This window comes from Vespa mandarinia, chromosome 7 (assembly GCF_050613455.1).
Source record: "Vespa mandarinia isolate Hongniang chromosome 7, ASM5061345v1, whole genome shotgun sequence".
Taxonomy (NCBI): Eukaryota; Metazoa; Arthropoda; class Insecta; order Hymenoptera; family Vespidae; genus Vespa; species Vespa mandarinia.
The window spans coordinates 1182466-1202089 of NC_140816.1; the positions used below are offsets into that span (position 1 = coordinate 1182466).

Below are 19624 nucleotides of genomic sequence, written 5' to 3' on the forward strand. Positions count from 1 at the left end.
AAAAATTATGTAATTTTTAATAATTTTGTTTTAAATATGTATGTATGTATGTATATTCAGTACATTATTAATATAATTAGCGGAAAATTTAAACGATCAACGCTTAATAATTATAAAAAAAAGAAAAGAAATAAAAGTTTCATTGTTTTCAATCGCATATTATATATATATTATTATATATATATATTTTATATATACAGAATGTTCCACATAACTGGAACAGATTATATCTTTTGAACGATCGAAAATAAATAAAAATGTTATGAATCAAAGTTAAATATTATCGAATGATGCATAATATGCAAAAAAATCTTTTAGGCATTAACAAAATACATTTGCATTTTTTTTTAATGTGAATATTTTTTAATACTATATTTTTGACTGCATCAATTGTTAATCAATTTCGATTGCAGTCAAAGATATAGATTTTCATTAAAAAAAGTGCAAATGCATTTTTCTGATGCATCGATGAATAGAAATACGTAAAATTATTTGCGTATTATGCACCATCTGACACCATTTAACTTTATAACATTTTTTCTATTATATATATAATAACGAAATGATTCCCGTCTGATTAAAAACTGTCACACATCTACGTTTCCTATGGTAGCACTCAAAGTATTAAGCAATAAGCTCTACCTTACTAGGTAACGACTAAATGCCTATACGTACTTCTTCAAGAGATTTCTTTCCTCTCATTCCTTGAAATCCCATTGGTGCACGTTTATAATACTCATCATCAGACATAGCTTTTTTTCCTCTCATACCTTGAAATCCCATTGGTGCTCGCTTGTCATAATTATCTTGGAAATAAGCATCCTCGAAGTCAGGAATTAGAAAATTGTTTTTTCCTCTCATGTCTTGTAATCCCATAAGTGTTCGTTTATCAGATATTTCTACCTCATGTGGAAAATTGTCCTCATTGTTAATTAAGTCCTTTTTCCCACGCATACTCTAAATATGTTTCGAATAGGATTAAAAAAAAGAATTTAATTGACAAACATACAATTAACTTTATTTCTTTTTTTTTTCTTTTTTATTCTTTTTTTCTTTTTCTTTTCGAATAACAAAATTTTACCTGGAAACTCATGGGTGTTCTTTTAGATAAACCACCGTGTTGAATAGATGTGAGATCATCTTTTTTACCACGTATACCTTGAAAATTCATCGGAGCACGTTTGATAGAGAACGGATTGTTCGAAGACAAATCCTCGGCAAACGAAAGAACGATCGACGTTGCGAGTAAGATGAACGAGCTGATGAACATTCTGTAACAAACAATAATCATTGTTTATTTTGCATTGTTAATACTTATTTTTTGTTATAATTCAAGAAAAATTTTATTATATCGTTTTATACGTGTTATCAAAAAAAAAAAGAAAAAAATAAGAGAAAGTAAAGAATCTGAAGATTCGAGTTACGTGTTCTATGAATAAACAAGTGTCAATAAAATCTCAATTATTTGCAAAAGAGTGACACATTTGGTATCAAAAACTAGCTCAGCCGAGGAATAAACGAAGAAAATGATTTTCGCCGGTAGTGAACAAAGTTGAAAACGTCATTAAAATTCTATAAAAATCGACGAATAGTTGACACGAAATCTCAATGACCATGATGAAATTTTTTATGTATATATTATACATATACCTGTGTCGAGAAAACTCAATCGTTTTCTGTTATTTTCATGGGGTCGAAGTTAATTCGACCGGTGGCGAATGTTGTTGTAAAAAAAATAAAAAAGAAAAGAAATCTGACATCCATGATGAATGTATAACTTTACTTTTCTTTTTTATATTTCTGCTCGAATCTTTATAAGAACTCGTTCGTATCCATGCAATTAAAGCGTTGACTCTTAGTGTATTTTTTTTTCTCTTTTCTTTTTTCATTCTCTTTTTCCTTTATTTTTTTTTCTTTTTGCAGCAATGAACGAGAGCCGACGTTCCGCTGATTGGATTCATTCGGTGAATTATTTTTAACCAACATCGTCGAGAGGATAATGATACTTCGCGATAGATTTAATCGCGTTCCTTCGATTTTCACGTTCCTTCCAAAGAAGAAAGAATAAATATGTTCTCGTTGATCTTTCCTAAGCATGAATAAGTGTGGAAATATTCGAGGAACGTGATTTAACAAATTACTATTATTATAGTTATAAATTATAGAATCCGTGAAGCTCTCATTTGACGAAAATGGATGAGAGTCACGTTGACCTCGTTAACGTGTTAATTAATTTATCGATGGGTCAAACATACCACATTTCGATTGTCCCTCCTTAGTGTACTACTACATGGTCAAGTTAATGATCTTCTTATTATATAAATTTATATAATATATTATTTCTCTTTTGTCTCAGACTTTATTTTAAAGATATGATTTGACGATGTCAACGCTGTAATGACTATGAGAAAACCGATGAAAGTTTATCATGTCGTATAACATGCAAATATTTACGAAGTATAAACGTAGGAAGAAAAAAAAAGAAAAGAAAAAAACATTATTCATGCATAGAACTCTCTCTCTCTCTCTCTCTCTCTCTCTCTCTCTCTCTCTGTCTTTCTCTCTCTCTCTGCCTCTCTCTCTCTCTCTCTCTCTCTGCCTCTCTCTCTCTCTTCGACATGAATTTTGTATCACGACTGACTTTACACCGTTACTGTTTCCGTTTGAAACGGTACGATGCAATGGGATAATCTCTGTACGTGCACAAAGCATAAAATGAAGTTCCTGCAAAGAGAAGTTACGCAAGATATAAGAATGTTTTATGTCACCTAAGATAAATTCATAATTTTTTTTTGTTCTTTCTTTTTTCTTTTTCTTTTTCTTCGTTTCCTTCTTTTACACGAGATGAAACATTTCCAAGAAATCGTCATATTAGTAGTGGTATAAATAAAAGGAAAAAACAAAAAACAACAAGTCGAGTTGACATTTCGTCATAATCTAATACTAAACGAACCAGAGAATTTGTGAAATACATAATTATTCCAAACGTTGGAAATGACGAATTGACATTTAAGTTACTTACATATTTCATCAATCTCTATTTTCTTTCTTTTTCTCTCTTTCTCTCTCTCTCTCTCTCTCTCTCTTTCTTCCTCTCCTTCTCTCTCTCTCTCTCTCTCTTTCTTCCTCTCCTTCTCTTTCTCTCTCTCTCTCTTTCTTCCTCTCCTTCTCTCTCTCTCTTTTTCTTCCTCTCTTTCTCTCTCTCTCTCTTCTCTCTCTCTCTGTCTCTCTCTCTCTCTCATGACTATTTAAAAAAAATTATTTGAAAAAATTTTTATCGGGCATAATATAATTCTAAAAGTAAAGAACACGAATATTATCATATTCACAAACGTTCATACATATATTATATCGCAAAAAGAGAACTTTTCTTATTTTCTCTTTATCTCGAATTATACCTACAGTTAATTAATTTGACTAAATGAGATAGTAAAATTATACGAAAGAAAAAATGATTTAACTTCTGTTTCCTATTTCTTTTTTTTTACTTTTTTACAAAACACACTTTGTTGTTCGCTAATTATTATATAACATTCAACAGGCAGAAAACATAAGTTTTCACACGAATTACGCATGTCGATTATTTCATTTGAAATTCTTTACTGTTATGATACCCCGAATGTCCGATGAAATATTTTTGATCAATATTTAGGATTTTAATTTTTCGCAAATATTTTATATCTAAAAGAAGTCATAGTTTTTTATATTTTCCCTGAATTTTTATTTTTGTTTCTATACGTATATATATACACATACATACAAAAGTTCTTATATACATTACTATATTTCTATCTTTAAATTCGAATAAGAATATATTTATTTTTATAAAGAAAACAATGAAGTTGATAATTACACATATTTCTTTATCAACTCTATCAGTTTCATTTTCAATCATCGTACATTTCTATCCGAAAGAAACACTTCAAAAATCGTCAATCTGATACCTTCTAAATGAAATCATAAAATAATTTCTCCTTATTATTATATAAGTTCTCGTTAAACACGAGAACACGCATACGTAACATCGTAATCATGGAATCATCGAATCTTTATTCGAAACATGTTTTAAGAGAAAATTTAAAGCAGCTGAAGAGAAACAGAGAAAGAGAGAGAGAGAGAGAGAGAACCATTACACACCGTTAGACGAATATTCATCGGTATTTTGCTTTTGTGTTTAGAATTATTTTTAGGATTGACGAAATTTCTCGTGTAAAATTTAATCATAGACGAAGTTTACATAAGGGTTGTAGTAGCATGAGCACTCGAGGACTCTCGAGTAGCTTGCTACGTTGCTCATGTAGAATAAACGGAGCGAAAATGAGAGGAAGAGAGATAGAAGAGAAAAAGGATGACTTCGATACTCTATCGAGAAAGAAAGATGGAGGAGGGATGAAAGAGGGTGAAATGGGGAGTCGATTGATACCATCGCTGATATTACAACACCGTAAGAGAAGCGCTCGTTGTGAGAGCTTGTGTTTCTCACTACGGGCCGGTCGCTCGTATAATCGTTCTGAAAGCGAGTTTGTCCAACAGACTCTTCGATTTTAAAGTCGACGATCCAGGATTTTCTAACACGATAGACGTCATTGTGGTTTTTTCTCTTTTTTTTTCTTTTCTAAAGTATCCCTCGTTCTATTAACTAAGCTATAGTTGAAGCATTTATTCACTTTCGCCGACATCATATTTTATTATATTGCTTATTATTTTATAAATTAATTAATATTTCGTTCGTATCACTCGTTTCTTATATTTTGTATTATTAAAAATAAATGAATTAGAATAATTATTATAACATAACATTTTTTTATACTCTTTATTTTTCTTTTTTATATATATTGTGTTTCACATAATCTATTCTAACGAAAATATAAAATTGTGTTATAAAAGATTATTAATATGTCATTCTAAAGAATGTCAAGCCTCGTTCGATATAGGAGTACAATACTATGCGAAGGAATAGACTATATAAAAAAATAATTATAAATAATAATTTTTATTAATAAACCACGTATCAAATATGTCTCAATGTATCAAATAATTAATAATAATTGTTTTTTTGTTTAGCTCAACGACCAAGTGGGAGAATACTATATATTGTAGACATAGAGTTGGTGCAATCATTCAATTGGAAAGATCGAAAAGAGAATATTTAGGTGCTCGAATGAATCTCTAGGTTGCAATATTTTTTCTTTTTCAACGTACCTCTCGAAAGAATATATTCTTTTGTAAGGTACAAATAGCAAAGGGATATATGTTCAGCAATATTTCAGTGATTCGACGAAGATCAAAGAAAAATAAAAAGAGAAGAAATAATTCATCCGTGAGCGTATGTAGATCTTTAGTTCGCATTGTTCGCAAGTTTGCGTTGGTATTTACATGGCTTGTATATGTAACGAGAGCGATGCGTGCAAAGAGATAGTATGAAGGTCTTGCATAATACGTGTTTCCCTGATTCACCCACGCCTATCATCAGAGAAGAACATGGACTATGTTCGCATTAACTCGTCTCGAGAAAATGGTGTCGAGTTCGATTTTTCATCTTTTTTCCTTTTCCTTTCTTTTTTTTTCTTTTTTTCAATAAATCATTGTCTACCGTTTTCTGGAAAAATAGTTGCCCTTCGATCCAATGTTCTATAAAAACAAAAGAAGAAGAAAGAAAAGATGCCAATCGATCGTAGTTCTAAAATATGTCTACGTATTATCTATTTACCTTCCTCTAACAAGTTTTACTAGAAATAATGAAAGTTACGTCGTATCGTTCAAGTATATTTGTTTTATAATTATTTTATTTTAATCCTACCACATTGCCGATATTTTAACTTTAATTTCAAATTAACTGGCTAAGTAAGACCTAATGCAGAGGGTGTTAACGCGAGAAAAGAATTTCATTGCTTCCAGGCTCGATAAAGAGTCCCGTGTCTGCTTGTAAATGTAAGATATGACCGTCCAAAATATGCAAATTTTACCGGTTATCGTTTTAATCTTCTTCGTTACTTAGACTTTAATAATTAAAAGTAAAAAATTGTTTGGATCTTTGATCATTTCTTAAATTCATTTTTATCTAAACATTACGTATATTGGTTTACTTTTAATAATTAATTTAAATAACGTTTAATTAACAATTTGATAATTTCATTTATTTTATCTTACATTTCAATGAATCATATTGAATTAAAGAAATTTTTTCATTCTTTCATTTTTCCTGAATTAATATTCCAAGGAAAAAAATTTGCTCTCTCTCTTTCTCTCTCTCTCTCTCTCTCTCTCTTTCTCTCTCTCTCTCTCTCTCTCTCTCTCTCTCTCTCTCTCTCTCTCTCTCTCTCTCTCTCTCTCTCTCTCTCTCTCTCTCTCTCTCTCTCTCTGTCTCCCTCCCTCATTAGGGATGAATCAAGCGGACTGTTAAATCCGAACATAATTCGATTATCACGGATTCCTTTTCGTGCGAACGAAGAACACCATGTAGACAGAGAATAGGGCGTGACTTTATGACGAAACATAAAGCATGGTAGAATTAGATGGTAGAACTCTGATAAATACGTTTGTGACTGCGGAGCAGCAAGTAAATCGCACATGTGCCGTTTTAGCGGCATACATTGAATAGCGATGGGAGTTTCGACCGAATCAAATTTCCAGAACACCAGAAATGTAGGTAGATAGAGAGGATCGCCGAGGGTGGAATCCTCGTATGCAATTTCGGCTGCTTGTCTTCTGCATATCCACCAACGCATAAACACTTATACCAACACGATATTTGTTCGAATAATCAACGAAAACGAACTTTCTCTAACTAGGTGAAACTTCAAGATCAGAGGAAGAAAAAGTTGAGACATGTGAGAATAATTATATACAGTTTCATCGAAAGATCAAATTATTTTTCTATTGTTGTATAGATAATAAAAGATATAAATCCGCGAAAAAACGAGTGACATGAAAGATAGATATAATTAACCCTAGGATACAGCAAAGATAATTACATATCGTCTCGATTAACAAGATATATTATATTAAAAGTCGACCTATGAGGAACGAAAAGCGGCTACGCAAACAATTCAGATACAACGTTGTTCTCGATCTCGTAATGGCGAGTTAATTTCGTTAACGATTTTCGCTAGAGCAGTAGTCCAGATTAAAACACGAATTCTTTGGTACGATTTAATCGGATACAATTATTTAAAAAGAGAAGTAAAGAAAGAATGAAAGAAAGAAAGAAAGAGAGAGAAAGAGAGAGAGAGAGAGAGAGAGAGAGAAAGTATTACAATAATACAATATACTAAGAGTATCAGTCTCTATTTATCTTTTTTTTTTTGTTTTTTAATCTTCTTCCTATACCAAGAACACATTTGTCAAATTATAATCACACTCATTCGGGTAATGTTGAACACATACACCATTTTATAGCTTGGCAAGATTTAAAAACACTCTCGTAGAGCATCACTACATTTCGTTGCTCCTTTTTCGAGTAAACGGCAATCAATCTTATCTTTCGCTTACGTTCTCCCAGTTGACCACGTAGCAGAAATTAAGAATGATCTTTATCTATAGTACTTAACTCTCTGTCTCTCGAGTACGTACGTAATAGTTGAAGTTGGGTATTTTATACTTATCGAACAAGTGGTCGATCAGCGGAAACGATTTATCTCAAAAAGTGCTCGTAAGCGATCGCAAAACGAGCCTTTTTATGATCTTGAGAAAGAAATCGACAAGGGACAAGTTAGTCTTTCGTGGTTTTCTTTTTTTTTTTTAACCAAGTGTTAACATGTAACATTGCAACATGTTTCAAACTTGATTTAAGTATAGAGCAAATTATGACATGTACGATATATGTGTTATATATAATTTACGTCATATGTGAATACATATAGATGGTAAATATATAAGTACATGCAGCAATATAGTTATATATAAATGAGGTCTCCTTGACTGATTACCGATATATATTTTATGTATGTGTTTGTGTGTGTACCTACAAAACTAAAAGTAAAAGAGTTCCAAGCTGTTCCTCATGTACTTGTATCTTACTATACCTGAGTGATAGAAAATAGCTTACATATTTATCGAACAGGTGAGCTTTACCTTTACCGTCAACAAGGTCACCTCATCTTCCGGTTGTAGGGTTAAATGTCACTTGGCTTATAAGGTTCGCTCACTAACGAACATAACCAACGAAATTTTTTTCATAATTCTAATATTACATTTTAATTCTATGAAAGCTTGGATAAAAAAGAAGATTGATAGAATTGTTCTGATTGATCACTTGTAGGAAAAATTTATCAAGAAAGATTTAAAAACTGTAAAAAAAGAAAAAGAAAACTGACGTTAGCTTATCAAGTTATTTTCATTTGTCAGAGTTGATAGTTTCGCGTTAGACAATTATGATAAAAAATTTAATAAATCAAGTTTATCTTTTGCTAAAATATCTACTCAATATTTATTCAAATTTCTTTTGGATTTTCGTTTTGGATTCTCATTTTGATTTTTCATTTGGATTCTCTTTTTCACATAAAAAAGAAAAAGAAAAAAAAGCTCGTTTCGAAAAGAAACTTTCCATTTATTCACGTGTTAATCTTCGAGTAATCGACTTGGAAAGTTGTTAAAAAAGTTCGATATCGATTTTATTTTTTTTTTATTTTTCATTCTTCTTCGAGCCGTTCGATATTTCATGGTGAATTCAATGAACTCAGGAACATCTTAACTTTCTTTTCATACACTTTTCACATTATGTTCTACATTAGATGTTCTCTTTTTTTTATTCTTTATTCTTTGTTTTTTTTTTTATAGCAAGGATGTGGGATTCCTTTTTTATAGGTTACGGCACGCGTCGACGAACGATTACTGGTAAGACGCATTTTGCAATCGTTGGTCTATATTCATAGAAGGGTTCTTAAAAACACAATAATTCTTAATAACACAATAGATACATTTTATGCAACAAGTAAGAATTAATTTAAAAAAATCATTTTTAAACTAAAAAATGTTTTTCTAATTTTTATATATATATACACATATTAAGTATAATAATTATTAATAATACTTGACAAATGATACGTATGTGACAAATGAAATATCTAAAAGTAATTGTTTAATTTTTAATTATCTTATTAAAATAAGGATAACAAATATCGAATAAAAAATCGAATTTTGATCAATTCAACGTCAAACATACATATGCATAACCTAATATCACAACCGTCTGTTCAAAGCTTAATACGCACCTTCTTGATCTTAACAGCAATCCTCATAACCACAATCCAAAAAATTTTATGTTAATCAAGGAAAGAATGTTCCTTAAAGGATACCCAAAAAGATGGAATCTTGTAGAGAAGTCAGTTGATGGACGTTACAAACTTTCTTCGGGGAGAATTAATTAAAAATGTCGATGGACCAACCAAAAATAGAGGTGACTCATTTCGAAAAAGAAGAGAACGGCGATTGTGAGGAAGAAATCAGATGGTTTGACAATTACGAAAAACAATTAAGAACAGAGGCGACTGAGAATTTAAAGAGAGAAGACTTCTTGAATTACTTCAGGTATATCCAAAGTAATTATTGTCGTGAAATCAGCAGCGACGACGATTATAGAAGCAGCTCTGTTAGAGAATTCGAGAATGTCAGACGTTCGGTTAGAAATGTCAAAGGAAAAAGGATGAAGTCCTCCCGAGCTAAGCAAGATTTCGGGTCACGATACAGAAAGGCAAGACCTAGAAGGAAAAAAAACAAGGATCACAGAGAACCCTGTTACCCATTGGAAAGGACAGATGTTGACTGCAACATCCAGCCACTTTCTGGTCATCCATGCGTGAACAAATCACATCGTTCTGTGACATATCCAGGTTCGAGATTAATCAGACGTCATTTTAGTCGTCTGGTTTCTCCAAAATCGTATAGTCGATATATAAAAAGGGATTTGACAAGAGACTATCCAGGTAATATCGATATCAAGGTCATTCACGACTGGCCTGATACTGGAATTGATCAACGAGTTCCAAGATCGAAAGACAAGGTATATCGTTTGGAGACTCGAAGGGGACTCGAAGTTCAAAGGGATAGTTTCGAGGAGAGTTTGAGAAAACGATCGACCGATTCAATTTACATAAATCCACGCTTCGACCCTAACCTCAATCACGAGGAAGCAGCAGCGGTGAACAGTAGAAAGGAGTTGGAGGTCCATCGTTACCTCAATAAAATGAACGAGAGCTCGTTTCAGAAGAGATTGAGCGGCGGTAGTAATTTCAGTGGTTCGACCAATAACCAATATTGTCCTCGGCTCAACGGACCCTGTTCTTGCGAAGAGGAAACAAACAAATCGAGAAATTTCAACTACGAGAAAGACGTTCTGTCGTCGTCTAAGAGAAAAGGAAAGAAAATTTGCGAGAAAAACTTCGATTGGATTTTTAAAGATGCATCATGTACCAAGTCCAAGTCACGATATCCTCCCTCTCGAAGTTTTACCAGTCTCTCTTCTACACAATCGACCAAAGGAGTTACCTTCGATAAAAACTTAGTGGAGATGCCAATAATTTCCGAAAGGACATCTTGTCAAGTTCCAAGGTCATTTAAAAAAAACGATAAATCGTCTTTCATTGAAAAGAAAGTACATTACGAGCCAAAATGTATAAAAACGAGCGATCTTAGCAAAGATAAAGATTTATGTTATATTTGTGAGAACGAAAAAATCGATAATATAAGAAATCGAAAGCTGTGTAAGTTGGTACGAAGCAAGGAGGGAAAACTATTAATGAAATGTTGCTGCTCCAACAACGAACAGGAAAATAATACAAAATGCAATGACTGCTGCTGTTGTCCTGAAAATCGTAAGCAGTTTCAGGTTCGTCAAAAATGCGACATTTCGACGAACTACGAGAAATATCTAGAGGATAAGAATTACTTACATACGAGTTCTCTTCCAAGTAACAATTTTCGAATCGATTCGCCAGATAAACCTGTAGAAAATATCAGCAAAAAGAAGGAGGATTTATCCCTAGAAACACCGTTTCTTGATCATTGGAAGAAATGTAACGAACGTTTGAAAGAAGTTAGCGAGGATTACCAGAAATTGTCTAGCAATTTAAAGATCATGCGAGATATCTACTGTCGTCATGATAAAACTAGAAGGAAAACTGACGAATCTTATCCGTCTGGAAAAGATTCGTCCTTCGTTGAGCCAAGAGTTTCACCGAAAAGAACGATTGACGTTCGTTCTTCGTTTCGACCAAACGAAATCGAAGAAAACGATGATTGTGATTGTAGAGAGTTCTTTCGTGAAACCTTACCGTCTAGCTATCCGTACGATCGTTATAGAAGATCCATGAAACGACACGAAAGGAGACACGATACGAAGTCGAAAAAAAAACTTGAAAAGGATTCTATTAGGATGCTCAAGGGTTTTTGCGATAGGGTCAAAACTGTGGATCGATCTTTCGGTAATAGAAAAGGAAATCTAGAGAGCAAAACTTTGAATGAGAATCGTGTATACCAGGAATGTCGGTACGACAGTGAAACGAGCGTTCAAGAATTATGGGGACCTATCAAAATGAATAATGTTTCACGAAAGGAGTGGCCAGGTAATTCGGTTGATCTTAGGATTGTCAAGCCAAAGAATAGTTCTGGTAAAACGAGTTTCGAGAAGATTTTAATATATCCACCCGATGATGTAACTGGACCACCGTTGACTCTTTTCAAGAATTCCTCGAATATCAGTTGTCAGGTTAAGGGTAACGAGGATAATGGCTATAGGTACAACGTTACCTATGTTCAAAAATTCATTAGTCCCATTTGGCGACCGGAGATCGAATGTCCAGGTAACAAGATTTGTCATAGGAGAGACGAATGTGATTGTTCGTCGGATTATGGATGATATTTTTATCGTTTTTATCACGTTCTTTGTTCTATGAAGGAAATGAGAATTATTTTATATCGATCCTAATTGTGTGATGACGCGCATAACATCGGAAGATGTATCGATCAGAAGCGAGAACTTGATCGGAAATATCGAATGAATTAGATCTTGAATTGTAATTGATAGTAGATTTAATTCATCTTGGAATTTTAAGCTTTTCTGATAATTTTTAAATATACTATTTATCATATCTATACAATGTATTTTAATCTCCAACGTAATTTTACATTTCGTTTAATCGATCAATTACATACCGGTCTAAATATTTAATATGCAATTCGATCTGGAAGATAATTTTGTAGGGATGTCGAACATAATACAAAATATTAAAAAGAAACATAATAAAAAATATTATACTCTAAATTTCATTATCTTTTTCTTATTTTTTTTTCTTTTTTTTCTCTTTCTTCTTTATCCCTGACAATTAACTAAAGTAATAATGATTAACTACTGAATTGGTTTAGATTCGCGGGTTTGTTTGAATTTACATTACATCTCAATTTGATAGTTTCTGCTTGGCAAGAAATATCATGAGAATAATTATTTTGGTTTAAACGAAACGTGAGGAATTTAAAAGCTTTGTTACTGACTTTAAACTCGTTCAGCTTATTTCGTTACACCTTCAGGATACGTTCTTCGAAATCTCAACTTTCTTACTTTCTCCCATTTATCATTCTCCCATTTACATATATGAGTCTCCGTGATTGTTTCAGAAATATGATAACGACATGGAGAACGTTATCTAAATACTTAAAGGGGATGTCTCAAATCGTTAGGAAAATCCTGAGTTTTACTTTACGTGAAAAAAATTCCTTTATAAATTTTCGAAATGTACAATACAAATATAACCAAGATTGTAACTTCAAGATTGTGCTTTCGTTAAAAATAAAAAAAAAATAATAAATTGAAAATATGAAATAAAATTATAACATGAGAGATTTTATTTTTGATAAAAACAAATAATCGCTTCTGGAATCTTTCGAAAAGATATTTAACGATTGATTTTTTTTCTTTTTTTCTTAATTATTCTACGATTTAATTCTATATATATATATATATATATATATATATATATACATTGTCATCGTACAAGCTCATTATACTTCAAATATTATTACGAGTTTTAATGTTTGAATTTCACAGGTGATAATAAAAATAATTATTGTATAAATCAATATTAATTTATTAATTGAATAAAATAGTTATTTATGATACAAAACTTCGTAAAATTACAATTTCTACGTAATACAGAAACGAGTATTGACGCACACGCATGATTCAAAAACACGTTACTCGAAACGTCCTTGAAAGAATCGATCTTTCGGAGGTACTAGAAAAAAAGGTAAACATTCGCGAAGCTTTGGTTACTACGATCCCTGCCTTGTTTTCTTACAAGATTTCTGTCTTCGAATTGGACAATAGAGATATGTATTCTCTTTCTTCATAACTTTATTTCTTTCAGAAGAGTAAGCAAAATAAATCTGATACGATCATTTCGTCCTAATATTTCCTGCTAATTTATTATTAATGAATGAATCGTATAACGTTATTACAATTAGAAACTGGTTAATTAACAATTAATTATCGACTATCAGCTAATTTCGAAATAATTTTTTGAATCTTTTTTTTTATTTCAACAAATGGAGTTGGTAAAAAAATGATATGTCCACTATTATAAGTAATTTCGATCATTAAATTTTCGATAACGATATTGTTATCGTGCGTTATTAATGGACTTTTCCGTTCGTTTTTAACGGAAATATTAAAGTGTAATCGAGTGGAAAAAATAAAAAAACATAGGTACATCAACAGCCCGAATACCATTCGTTGTCACGTCGGTAGAGAACGAAAAAATAAAAAGGAAAGAAAATAGAAGAAAAAAAACAATAAAATAAAACAAAATACAGCAAATTCAAAGCAGTACGTGAATGACATCAAACGGATACGTCATCGCGCGATCTACATTCACGAACGATATTAAAAACTTTCCGAGTGAGGAAGCTGCAATAAGAAAATATCTAACGACGAGTTGGCATCGCCCTCGACCGGTTAAAGTGATCGCGAATATTATTTAACCTTAATTAATTCCCACGATTCGTCTAGCTCGTCGTAATAACTGCGATAAATATCGTCATAACGATAATACAAAAAAAGAAAGAAAAAATAAAATAAACAATTTCTTCGATCGAAATGTTTAAGTGCAAATTAAATGAAACAAATACATTATATAAAAATAATAATAATAAATAAATAATAATATAATATGATATATATGTATAAGTTAAATAGCGGCACGTTTAAAAAGAAAAGAGAAAAAAGATTGAGAATTAAACGACTTCTTCGATCGATGTATTACAAAGCTTTCGAACGAAAAAATGAAAAAAAAGAAAATAACAGATTCACTCCTCGGATTTTCTTCGCCTTGTATTTTCGTCTAACTCACGAGATAAACGAATAAGTGATGCATTTTATCTACGTAAATGTGCATTCAATTTACAACCTTTTAAAAGAAAAACCGCAGGTAAAATAAAATGTACGTGCAAGCATATGTAAGCACCGTTGCCGTGAATTTTTTTCTGTTTCTTTTCGTTTCTTTTTTTTCCACCCAGTACATCGTAAATACGTTCTATTGTACATCGCCGACGAGATAGCGATAAAAGCTTCAATACGTTTGACGTTCCAACGATGCGTAATCTTGATTTTTCAGTAAATAAGACACCCGTACGAACGCTGCTCGGCAATCGATCGTGAAAATCATTATTAAACGTAGCTTATTTCCTCTTTACATGTGGGCGTACCAACGAAACTCGTTTTTGTTGGGATCGTTCGTTATTATCTGAGTAATATCCTGCGTGAGTAGTTTATAAATGTAATAAAAAAAATTGCCAAATATTTATTTGGTAAAATCGATGTTGTATCAAACTGTTTAAATTAGTTTCAACATCAAAGAACGCGCGCACGCGTGTGTGTATAAATGCGTTTTCTATTCTTTAATATATATATATATATATATATATATATATATATATATATATATATATATATATATATAAAATCGATAGAACATTTCAAAAACGTTTATTAAAGCAACTTTAATAACTTTGTCTTAACTAATCAATAATGTATTGACTCAACAAAAGTGAGAAGGAATGTTTAAAAAAGAGTAATTAATTTTGTTTTAATATTAGCAAAAAGGTTTCATTTTTTAATTATCCTTGTGATTAATTAACACGAATATATTAGCACAACAAAAATGAGAAAAAGTATAAAAATCGTGTCATCCTTATTGTATTCTTTTATATATATATTATAAAATTAACAAAACATGTCATTTTCATATCTTTATCTGAGCTAATCGTAAATGAATTATCTCAACAAAAGTAAAAAGAAGCCTTAAAGAAACGAATCCATTGTTCTTGTTTCCTTTCTCCTTTGCCTCTCTTTTATTTTCTTTCTTATTTCTTTACTTCTTCAAAAAAGTAAGAAGAACATAATTTCTCTTAACTAACTCAAGGCGCCCATAATCTCCAATTAAACTTTTACAAAAAAAATAAGTTGGAATTATATATATACATACACATATATAATATTATATGTATTTGTTATATTGTACATATATATCGAGCTAGTAGTGATCATAGAAATACAAAACTCGTTGTTTTTAGATCCTTTTTAGATCTATGATGATCAAAATAATAACAACTAAGAAAAAGAGAAAAGTGAAAGAGACATTCATGAATTACAATTATGAATACGAAACTTTACATCGATTTCGATGTTCGCTAAAGTATATCTCCGAGTTTTTAAACTTCATTTCTTACAAGTAATTATTTATTATTAAAATAAAAGAAACATATTAATGAGTAATGATTTAGAATAATTTTAATAATAAGTTTATTTAATTAGTTATAATTTAAATATAATTAATTTACAAATAAAAGTAGAGATATCGAAGAAAAATTTAAATAAATACATAATCTAAATCATTTTGATATATTAATAATTTATATAATTTAATTAACATAGTTTTATCTCCGATGAAGATGTATCAAGAAAATGTTGACGAAAAATGTTGTGAAAGGATATTTAAACTATCGCGATTAATAAGTAGTTTATGGTAAAAGAAGAAAAAGAAAAAAAGAGAAAAACAGCTGATCGGATTTAAATTCTCGTCGTTCTACGATAAATTTAAACAACCTTCAGGAACTGGAATGAGAACAGGATAGGGATGGAGAAAGGGGAAACGTAAAATCCTACGCGTATGTCCATCCTGAAACTGGGAATACGTCGAATAAGGATAGAATCGACAATGATAGAAATATACGCGTACCATTGTAAAAATAAAAGTATGCTTGCTCTGTCCCAACGGAATAAAATATATATACACGTAAATGCATTTACGTGTTACGTTCGAGAATAAGAAAATCGTTCCTAAAGGGATATATTTCTATGAAGTCTTACTTTTCAATCGAGTATAAATATTATTTTTTCAACAAAATCAAAAAAAGCAAAATTTTTTGTTTTTGCCTTTTTTATTTCTTTTATATATATATATATATATATATATATATATATATAATATATATATGTAATATATTATATATATATTATTTATTATATAGTTATATATTATATATGTATATATTGTATTTTAAATATTATTAAATATTAATTAACAAACATTATTAAATTTTAACGTTTTAATAATATTTAATATTAAATACTAAATATAAAATAAAATATTAAATCGACTATTCATAAATAGATAAAAAGAAAATGATTTTTTTTTATTATCGATACCACTTAAAAATCATTATTATACTTTTCTGAATCGATCAATTAAATGCTGTAACAATGTCTTGGAAGCATTTACGAATAATAGTATAACAAAGATAGATCATTTCTCATTACAAACCTGATTAAATTTTATTTATATAGAAATTATAATCAGAACTCGCGTATCGTTTAAGACGCATTCGTCATTCGTAAGAACGGACAGATTATAATGAAGAAAGAAGATGGAAGAAAAAATTCTGATATCCTGTCTGTATTTCCCGTGAGAGAAAAGATTTTCTGATAGTGATATATCCGAATTTTTTTTCTTTCCTTGTACTCTTTTTCTTTTTCTTTTTCTCTTTTTGTTTTTTCAGGAAAATAGAAAGTAATTTCGTTTAATATTAGCTTCAAATTATTATATAATATTAAATTGTTATTAATATTACATATTTAAATAAATAATAATAGTATATTTATTGAAAATTTTCAAGTAAAAATATTATTATCGTTTATTTAAATGTATCATACAATACTAACAAACTATTACATTATTTATTGGCCAATCAAATAAATACAAGAAAGGAAAAGAAAGATTCGATCTTTTTCAAAAGTTCTTTTATGCATCCTGTTGGGTTGCAAACGCAAAAAAAATAATAGAAAGTTGAGAGTGAGAAGAAAGAAACAATTGGAATTGTTTCTTCTCTTCCTTTCTTTCTTTTTTTTTTTTTTAACTCTTCCGACCACTCTCATTAAAGAGAAACAGGCCTTCTAAACTTTCCGTGCGACTAGCAGCTATTTTAAATCGAGCACTGCCACATTAATATTCGTAAACGAGAAAAACTCTATGAAAGTCATAAAGCAACAGGAACAAAATTCGTACGTAGTGGAAAGAACAAGTTGTTTGCGAGTACTTGCATGTTTTGACGAGACTATTAAACGAGACGCTTCATTATTAACAAATTACAATTTCTGTATGACTTTAAAATCATCCATTATTTTTAATAAAAGAAATAAATTACTTGTAGGATTTTAGTCTATTTAATATAAACAATTTCTTTAAATTTTTATAGTGTTTATTTTTTCTTTATATTTCTATAGTGTTTATTTAAAAAGAAGAAAAATAAATTTAATTAATCTTCAAAAGATAAGTTAATCATATGAAAGTGATCCTTTTTCCTTTTTCCGAAACGATCTTCAGTATAAAATTAAAAAATTATTCTTGAAAAAATAAATGTTTTTTTCTGAATAAAACTACGTACTACATCGATGTTTTTAAAGTGTCATGGTTAAACCCATAAACGACAAGATCTCGATAATGCAGAATAATTAACGAAAATCTCTTGGCAGACATGTTACCGAATTGCTTTGGAAGTCAAAACGACGATTATCCATCGATTTGAACGTCACCAACAATTGGTTATACTCGAAATAGTTCACCTTTTTTCTTTTTCTCCTTTTTTTTTCCTTTTCTTTTTCTTTTTTTTTTTACAACACGATAATGACAGAAAGTTTATTATTATTTACATATATGAATGTGAAACATGCAAAGCGATTAACCGAAAATGATTTTTAGTCTTATGTCTATATAAAATATCGAAAAAAATTATTTTATTGATTATGTAATATACTGCTCTCTTAATTCTATATTTGTAAAATTTGAAAATAAATAAAGATAAATTGTATTATGCTCGTTGAATTAATATTAAAAATATTGTTTATATAAGTGTCAAATTAATTAACGAATAAAAGTAATAAATCATATTCCAAACAAATATAATAGGTATTTATTTTGAATAGTAAAAAATTAATATTTTAACAAATTAAATTTTTTAAATGGTTAAAAGATAAAATTAATGACATCGTTTAAAATTTCCTTACTTACACATACAGATTTTAACAAATATTATTATAATGTACGCCTTGCAATAAGTTGTTAAAAGAAATTTGTCAAATCGATTGTATTTATCGCAAGAGCTCGTCGGGATCATATGAGCAAACATAGTATACGTTATAATCATCGAAGTTTCATAATTCCGATCAGATATCACATATCTATTTCAAAGCTTAACTCATCGGCAATGATATCACATTTCCTTTGTATTTTTTTCTTCATTCGAAAGATTCTTTGTATAAGAAATGTAAGAATAAATTAAAAAAAAAAATATTTTGCGAAAAATCAAAAAGCAACAATGACGTGCAAGGACGTGTCAACTCATATTTCTATTAAAAATATTAAAGAACAAATAAATAAAATAAAGAAAAAGAAAAAAATAATCATTATTTTTCAAAGATTTCGAGTCCTCAGTATGTATCAGAAAAATTGTCCTTAGTGGTTACAAATGACGTAGTAATTTATATTTTAAGAAACGTCAAATGATTCACCCTCTACAGTTATACATCTTGCTATTTTATGATAAGGAACAGCATGTGTTTTCGGGGACAATGACCGAAGGAAAATGAGAAAAATGAGAAACTCCAAGAGTCTACGTCTGCTTGACGGGAAACATCTAATCCTGAAATTTTACAATTTCCTAGGTCGAGGACTCAGAGGAAAAAAGTAATCTAGTTTATAGTGGTTGTCTTGTAGTTTGTATCGTGATCTTAAATCTTGCGTGATCACGGACAATTCCAGTGTTATTTTCGCATTGTCGGACGTGCCATCGAATTTAAATACATATTTGTCAACTTTCCTGATATTTTAAAGCATGGAAACGCAAAAGCTTAAAAAAAAAAAAACAAAAAAAAAAGAAAAAACAAAAAAGAAGAAAAAAAGAATATTCGTATGGTTCTCAACATTATGACTAATCATTTGTTCTTATTACTGTATGATCGACCAGCCATATCTAAATAATTTTAAGGAATTTATTTATATTGTTCTTAACGTATCCTACATAAAAGCTTGACCAAATTGATTCAGGTGGTAATTTCCCAGGTATTATAACGTCGTCCTAT

At 30.1% G+C, this 19624-nt stretch overlaps 1 protein-coding gene across 2 annotated transcripts in view; it reads right to left on the reverse strand.

The window, feature by feature from the left end:
- The window catches only part of Tk (tachykinin), a 42207-nt gene that overhangs the window by 3973 nt on the left and 18610 nt on the right, over positions 1-19624 (reverse strand). For both annotated transcript variants that reach the window (XM_035863228.2, XM_035863225.2), the window contains exons 2-3: positions 1082-1271; positions 676-957 (exon numbers count right to left, since the gene is read on the reverse strand). In XM_035863228.2, the coding sequence (XP_035719121.1) occupies positions 676-957; positions 1082-1270 (471 nt within the window). In that variant the 5' untranslated portion in view covers position 1271. The remainder of the gene's footprint in view (positions 1-675; positions 958-1081; positions 1272-19624) is intronic.